General features: G+C 35.0%; 1 protein-coding gene across 1 annotated transcript in view; it reads right to left on the bottom strand.

The window, feature by feature from the left end:
- The window catches only part of LOC109241839 (transcription and mRNA export factor SUS1), a 4,143-nt gene extending 2,791 nt beyond the window's left edge, over nucleotides 1-1,352 (bottom strand). Inside the window, exons 1-3 of the mRNA XM_019408656.1 lie at nucleotides 1,198-1,352; nucleotides 998-1,085; nucleotides 797-891 (exon numbers count right to left, since the gene is read on the bottom strand). Coding sequence (XP_019264201.1) covers nucleotides 797-891; nucleotides 998-1,085; nucleotides 1,198-1,199 — 185 coding nt within the window. The 5' untranslated portion in view covers nucleotides 1,200-1,352. The remainder of the gene's footprint in view (nucleotides 1-796; nucleotides 892-997; nucleotides 1,086-1,197) is intronic.
- Between the last annotated feature and the right edge of the window lie 7,325 nt (nucleotides 1,353-8,677).

Genomic DNA, 8,677 nt, shown 5'->3' with positions numbered 1-8,677 from the left:
GGGGTGGTATGTAAGATTAAGTAGATAATATTTTTCTTATTATTTCCACGGGTAAGCAAAAGTCAATAATATCAAAGTGTAAAGGATTAAATCGATCAGTTGTAAGAGTTAAGAGGCAGTTGGAGCGCCCTACTTGTAAGTAATTCCATTGTTGACAGCAACAACAACAACAACAACCCGGTAAAATCTCACAAAGTGGGGTCTGGGGAGGGTAGTGTGTACGCAGACCTTACCCCTGCCCCGATGGGGCAGAGAGGCTATTTCCGATAGACCCTCGGCTCTGGAAGATGGAAGTAAAACAAGAAGAGACAATTCATCGGTAACGTCAACAGAAACCATAGAACTAGTAATAGAAGCATTGTTCAAGACTTGAATTACCTTAAATTCTTAACACCATTTGGGATCTTTTCCCCTTCATTTCAGGGGTGGAGAGGGTCTGAGGGTGAGGAAAGAGGAACATAAAGGGTAAGAATCAAACCATGCACCTCTAGGCTGCAAGGTATGGATGTAGACAATCGTATTTAACTTGACAGCAAAATAAACAGAACAAGATTGTCAAATAGGCAGTTATTTCACTTGCCAGCAAACTAAGAAAAGCGATTAACTTTTTAAGTGAGGTTTCATTGTAGCAAAAGGGCATGGATGTAGTTGCTACGAAACAAATAAAACTCATCTAATCTTCTCTGTGTCGTTCCAATTAAACACTTGTGTACTGAAAAAGTAGCTACGTAACACATTCTCCTAATAATATTTTATCCTTCCAAGTGTTTGAAACAAGGTCGGAAAGAGATATTACCTACAAAGAGCTTTCATTTCATCCTTCCACCCAGATTCCACAAGCCTTTCCCTCAAAAGCTCCTTCAACCGTTCCTTTTCCCCACTCTCAATCAACTGAACAAGCAATTCATCAAACACTTAGAAATTATACAGCTGATCATTAATATAAAGAAAAAACTGCAAACGATGTGTCCAAAAGAAAATTTTGATAAAAATTGACCTTAATGTTGATAATTTCATTAAGGGTAGGCTCCTTTTCTTGATCATCCCGTGTATCAGGTGTTGGTGGACGATTTACCGAATGCCTCCTATGGTTATATACAACATTACAATTCCCAGCCGAAAGTATTAAACAGTTTAGATTTTAACAGATAAATCATAAACTGTAAGTTGTATTCTAGCTAAGGAAGAAGAAATTACATGCTTTTGTTGTGCTAAGAAAACCCACAATCGGATTGAAGCTTCGCGCCTGTTGCTTCTAGCCCTACCGCCAATTAAGCTGCGTCTAAGACTTCTATTACCTCCTTTTCTATATAAATAAAAATAAACCTACGAGTAGACAGAAAAGTTGTACGACGCTGTTCCTTTTTTGCCTTTTATAAGGATCTGTTATTTAGCCCAAACTAATAGGATAACTATCACTTTTTTGTTTACTATACTTGCACGCGCACCCTATTTTAAATAAGGGATTTTTACGTTCCTATACCACATATGAAATCTTATTACCTTCAATGTTTAAGATTTGAGTCAATTACATTTCAGTATACCAAATTACTATTTATATATCATAATTCAAATCAGGGATATAATTTAGGGTGTATTTATATTAGGCATAATTATCGGACACTTGATTCTAAAGACCGAAAAATTAGGCAAATTGCTATTCGCACGCCCCTGTTTCAATTTCTTTGCAATTGACGGACAGAGGAGTATTTGTTTGTATCCAATTTCAATGGCAACACTATATGTCCACGGTGACAGTGGTAAGAAGCATTTGTGGTATTGAATTGATACAGAAAAATTAAATTGCATTTCGGATGGACTTTCTCCGGTTGCTCAAATGGAGTTGGAAGCCGGAGGAGGCATATTTCCAGTTGGAAACTCGAAGAAGAAGAAGAAGACGACATATTTTCAGAATTTGTAGATAAATTGTAGAAAAATTATAGATAAATTGTAGACTGTTTTTTGCAGAAGATTTTGTAGTAACTTTAGTCGTTTTGGATTTGTGAAAACAGAAAACAATGCATCTACAATCAGAATACAAATAATCTACAATTTATCTACAAGATATCTACAAACTGGATACATTGAATTTTAATATCCCAATTCTCATTTCAATTGTAGCATAATTGGCATTTTCGACATAATTGTAGAAGATTTGTAGAAGTTTTAGTCTTCCCAATCTACAATTTATCTATAATTCTACAATTTATCTACAATTTCTGAAAATATGTCTTCTTCTTCTTCTTCGAGTTTCAATCTGAAATTCAGTCAAAACCAAGTCTAATCTTCACCAAAACCCCTCAAAATTGAGATATAAACTCCTAAACATATTCCAAGTTATTTACAACAACACCCAATCCAAACAAATAATGATTTTTGAAAACCCAAATTTGAATTCAAAGCTCTAGCTTTTTAATGGCTATCAATGGTGGAAAATATATGGAAGAACAGATTTTTTCAACTTTGAGTTGTTGAAACTCAAAAATTTGAATTGTTCGTTCTTTTTTTTCGAGAATTTGAATTGTAGTTCTGGAGAAAAATACGCAGATGAGAAATCTCCCTTTCCTTTTTAAAAATTAAATTTAATGTAGAATCAATTAACATCAAGATTCTCTCCTTAAATTTAGCGCGTTTTTTAGGGAATATTCTGCCCTTTTAATGCCTAATAGTCGAATGGTATATAAATTGTAGTTAAAGTGTGGACTGATAATTAACAAACTATGCACATTTAGGGTAATAAGGTTTCATATATGGTATAGTTAGGAAAAAATCCCTTTTAATAAACGGAAAAGGTCCAAATACGCCCCTGGACTTTACGATAAGGTCTATATATAACCTTCGTTAAAAGTTTGGCCCATATTCAACTTTGCCGTTACAATATTGGTCCAGACCCTTTGTTTTAAACGGAGCCAAATACCCTCCTGAACTTTACGATAAGGTCTATATATAACCCCTGGATACCCCCTTTGTTTTAAAAGTTTGGCATATAAGGTCTATATCTTAAACTATTTGTCCAATTAAATAATTATTTAAAAATCTTCTTTTAATTTTTCGTAAACTTATAAGTTCACATAAATTGATCTACATGGAATACAATATTTTAGATGTTTTTTTTTTCAATGCACCTATGAGCAGACCGTACATTGAAAAGGATCTAATTGTAAGAGGATGTTACATTATATATTTTCTCCTTTTCTTTTTTCTCGTTTTCTTCTTTTTTCCTTTTCTAATTTCATTTAACTTCTTCTTTTTTATATTCCTTTTCTCTTCATAATCTAATTTTATTTACTATTTTCGCTATTTTTTATTATTCTTTTTTTAATATTATTACTAAAGAAAAATTAAATTGTGTACCAATTAAATGCCGCTAATACAACGAAAATTTTTTTAACTAACATATGATACCAGTATAGTATATAGTTATACCAACAGGGTATACAATTGTAAACTTATACCCATATAACATCTAAAAGGATTGTACATTGAAAAAAAAAATTATTGTAATTGAAAAATTAGGGTATACAATTTATGTGAACTTATAAGTTTAAGAAAAATTAAAAGAAGATTTTTAAATAATTATTTAATTGGACAAATAGTTTAAGATATAGACCTTATATGCCAAACTTTTAAAACAAATGGGGTATCCAGGGGGGTTATATATAGACCCTATCGTAAAGTTCAGGGGGGTATTTGGCTCCGTTTAAAACAAAGGGGGTATTCGGGCCAATAGTGTAACGGCAAGGTTGGATATGGGCCAAACTTTTAACGAGGGTTATATATAGACCTTATCGTAAAGTCTAGGAGAGTATTTGGACCTTTTCCGTTTTAAAAATCACATTTTATATTAACAAATAATGTTTGAACAATAAAATAGGTACAACAAAAAGAGTAAGTTCCTACAAATATTTATTGTTGATCCTATATAGCTAACTTAATAATGAAAGTACGGTAATACAAAAGTCCTCAATCATCTTGGTAAATATATTCAATTATAAACTGATTTCATCTTTATAGGTTATTATTATTTTACAAGTTTTCAAGCTTCTTTTTAGTTTTAGTAAGCACATATTTAAGTGTTTTTTCTGATTTTTTGTTCAAAGGTATATATTCTTAAGCTCATTCAATAAGCACAATTTAATAAAGAAAGAAACGGTGCTACATAAGTCCTCAATCATCTTGGTAAATATATTCAACTATAAACTGATTCCATCTTTATGGGTTATTATTATTTTACAAGTCTTCAAGCTTCTTTTTTAGTTTTAGTAAGAACACATAAACTTTTGAAGATTTAAGAGTTTATTCTGATTTTTTATTCAAAGGTATATATTCTTAAGTTTATTCTATAAACACAATCATGTCAACTAATTAACAAAAAAATTTCTCGCCGAGGAAAATAACTCAAATACATAAATAAATTTTGAGAGTTTGGCCAAACAAGCTCAATGACTTCATTAAGGTGCAGACGTATTTTAGATTCATATCAATTATTATTGAGTTTATATTTCACGATTATAAATATTTTGTGGCATTCATATTCCTAGCATTTTATAGTAATAAGGCTAATTATATCTCTTTCTTATTCTTCAGCCATGCACACTATCAAATGCACTAAATTTAGTATATCTTTCTCTAAGAAGTTTAATTGTTCTGTTTTTAAATATTTAAGGCTCATTGTTTCTATTTCATGTTATTGCTTCCTGTTTTTCATAAAATAGCAAATTACATGTCCATTGAAACCAAACATGCTAATTTGTTATATCTTTCTGTAAAAAGTTTATTGCTCTATTCTTAAATGTTTAAGGCTCATCGGTTTCGAATTTCATGTAGTTACTCTTTTTACATAATTTTTTCATAAAACATCAATATATATGTTCACGAAAAATAAACATTTTAACTTTTAAATTACATACTTGAATTGATAGCTATGTAGAAAATTACAAGAACTTTTGTTACTACAAAACTCAAGAATGTCTATTATTAAATTTTAAAATGTCACGACCCGGATTTCCCACCCTCGGGGTTGTGATAGCGCCTACTAATGGAAGCTAGGCAAGCCAATTGTCCAGTTACTTAACCTTGTTCTTATGTTTTAATCCTTCGACAATGGTGAACAACATCATATAAACAGCGGAATTAAATAAGCGGAAGAAAAGAAATGTAACGATTTAAATATTTCCAATACAATTCCATAACTAAAAGCTATCCAGATCTGGTGTCACAATTTCACAGACTGTCTAAGAGTACTACAAATAAAGGTTCGAAAAATAAATACAAACTGTTTTAGAAATACATAGAAGAAAGGTAGAGAAAGATAGAAGGAGACGCCAAGGCCTGCGGACGCCTGCAGGACTACCTCGTGTCGCCTGAATGGACCGAAGACAGCACCCTCACTGTAGTCCAAACACTCCGGTATCAGTATCTGCACACAGTGCAGAGTGTAGTATCAGCACAACCGACCCCATGTGCCGGTAAGTCCTAGCCTAACCTCGGCGAAGTAGTGACGAGGCTAGGACCAGACTACCAAATAAACCTGTGCAATTAAATCATCTACAGCGGAAAATAAAAGCAGATATTCACAGCTAAAGATGGGGAGGGGAAGACATACTACGGGGAGTATCGGATAACAACAAAATACCAAAGAGGAATGTAAAGAACCCATAATTTAGTTGCCAACAATAATGAGGAAAACAAACACAGTATTCACTTTCATTTCTTTCTTGTTGCAGGTGTGCAACCCGCTCCCATTTCATATATCTCGTTCCAGGCGTGCAACCCGCTCCCATTTCATATATTACCGTTGCAGGCGTGCAACCCGCTCCCATTTCATATATCCACACCAATTATAAAAGAATCCCGGCAAAGGAACAGTAATATAACAATAACATCCCGGCAAGGAAACAATAATTTAACAACAACATCCCGGTAAGGGAACAATAATATAACAACAACATTCCGGCAAGGGAATAATAATGTAACAACAACATCCCGGCAAGGGAAACATAATATAACAACAACATCCCGGCAAGGGAACAATAATGATAATCATCATATTAAGCATGAATAAACCACGACGGAGTAAAAAATATTACAATACAAGACTCACGGGCATGCTTGACACTGACGTATAGATACTCGTCACCATGCCTATACGTCGTACTCCACAATTTATACATAGCAAATAAGACACCACTCCTAATCCCCCAAGCTAAGGTTAGACCAAACACTTACCTCGATGCCATGAACACAATTCAAGCCTCAACTACCGCTTTACCTCTTGATTCCACCACCAATTCGCTCGTATCTAGCCACAAGTTACTTAACTATATCAATAAATGCTAAATGAATCAATTCTAATGCATGAAAATAGATTTTTTAGAGTTTTTCCCAAAATGTCAAAAATCGACCCCGGGCCCATATGGTCAAAACACGAGGTTCGAACCAAAACCGGATTACCCATTCACCCACGAACTCAACTATATAATTTGTTTTGAAATTGGACCTCAAATCGAGGTCCAAATTCCCAAAATTTGAAAAACCTAAGTTCTACCCAAAACACCCAATTTCCCCCATGAAAACCTTTGATTATGAGTTGAAATCATGAGAAAAGATGTTAAAAATTAATAAAAACAAGTTAGAAATGACTTACAATCGATTTGGAAGAGTACTTGTCTTTGAAAAATCGCCCAAAGGTGCTTAGGTTTTGAAAGGGTTTGAAAAATGAAAGATTTTCGGCTAAGTTACGAATTTGCAGGTCACAGATGTCGCAATTGCGAACCCTTCAGAAGATTGTTCTCTTCGCATTTGCGAAGATTTTATCGCATTTGCGACCACCCCATATTTCTGAGGGGTTCGCATTTGCGAGGCAGACGTCGCTTTTGCGACTAGGGTCCTCCGCATTTGCGACCAAATGATCGCATTTGCGATCAGGCTTCCCAGGCCTTCTTTCGCATTTGCGATGTTTTATTCGCATTTGCGAGCCAATGCGAAGCCTGCAGACCTGCAACATACCAGTAATTTCCTAAGTGCAAATTTCACTCCGTGGCCTATCCAAAACTCACCCGAGCCCTCAGGGCTCCAAACCGAACATGCACACAAATTCAAAAACATCATACGGAGTTGCTCGTGCAATCAAATCACTAAATAACATCAATAACTATGAGTTTAGCATCAAAATCAAAGAAAAAATCTCATGAACTCTTAAGTTCAAATTTTAACAACCGAAGGTCTGATTCGTGTCATTTCAAGTTCGTTTCTTACCAAATTTTACAGGCTCGACTCAAATACCATATAAGACCTGTACCGGGCTCTGGACCAAAATACGGGCCCGATACCATCGAATTCAATTACATTCAAATTTCATAAAACTCTAATAATTTCAGTTAAACAATTTTCTTCAAAAATTCATTTTTCGGGCTTGGGACCTCGGAATTTGATTCCGGGCATACGCCCAAGTCCCATATTTTTCTACGAACCCTCCGGGACCGTCAAATCACGGTTTCGGGTTTGTTTACCCAAAATGTTGACTGAAGTCAACCTAAATTCATTTTAAAAGTGTTGTATGGAAGAGCGAAAGCGCATGTTTAGCAAGGTTTAGCTAACATACGCCTCAGCCATGGCAAGACAACGGAAGAAGCTCCCATCCCCATCGGGAGGGAAGGATAATGAAGTAAGCATAGTAACACCAGCTCAGGTACAAACAGGACGGTGGTTAACTGGTATGGGCAGTGCACCCACAGTGTTTCATAACCCAACTCAAGGTGAGAAGATTGATGGAACGATAGTAACGCCAGACACTGGGATTCAACAGGAATTGATGCCTATGACGTTTGGTAGCTTCCTACCGCAAAAATTTCAACCAATTGTGGAGGAAATTGAAAGTGAAGGGGGAAAATCTGGCGAGAAACCTACTGTGAAGGAAAGCACTGAAGTAGTTCATCGCAGACTAAATTTCTCAGCAACGGGGAATATTGCACAACCTACTAGAGAAATTGAAAACAAAGAGGAAATTGGGAGTAAGGAAGCGGTACCTACTAGGTATCATAATAAGAGTTCTCAAAAGGGTAAGACATTGAATTACATACCCCCTATTATTTGTGATGGTGTTGTTGTAGTGCAAATTGATGATGAAGAAACAAAGGAGCAAGAAAATTACTGGAGTACAGCCCTAATTGGCTATGTCTTGGGGGATAGTCCATATGAAAAAACGATGGAAAATTATATTGCAAATGTCTGGGATTTTGCTGACCAACCTCAAATCCTTTATCATGATGAAGGATACTTTGTCTTCAGATTTCAAAATACGGTGGATAGGGATCGAGTTCTTCATAATGGACCTTATACATACCACAATAAACCCCTGATTTTGCAGCGTTGGAGTGTAGACTTCAAGTTTGACCCAAGTTGTGTGAGTAAAATTCCACTATGGATCAAATTTCCAGGTCTACCATTAAGTTTCTGGGCCACAGATGTATTAAGTAAAATAGGCAGTGCAGTGGGTAAATCTCTGTACACAGATAAATTTACTGTTGAATTAGAGAAGATATCGTTTGCACGAATGCTTGTTGAAGCTGATATATCCCGTCCTTTACCAGACAGTGTGAATATTCAAACTTCTAGAGGGATAATCAACCAACAAATTGAGTACGATTGGAAGCCAAATTTTGATGTGACTGTGTAA

The sequence above is a fragment of the Nicotiana attenuata genome, unplaced genomic scaffold (genome assembly GCF_001879085.1).
Source record: "Nicotiana attenuata strain UT unplaced genomic scaffold, NIATTr2, whole genome shotgun sequence".
NCBI classification, from domain to species: Eukaryota; Viridiplantae; Streptophyta; class Magnoliopsida; order Solanales; family Solanaceae; genus Nicotiana; species Nicotiana attenuata.
The sequence above is the reverse complement of the archived record's forward strand: the minus strand, read 5'-3'. Positions and strand labels throughout refer to the sequence as shown.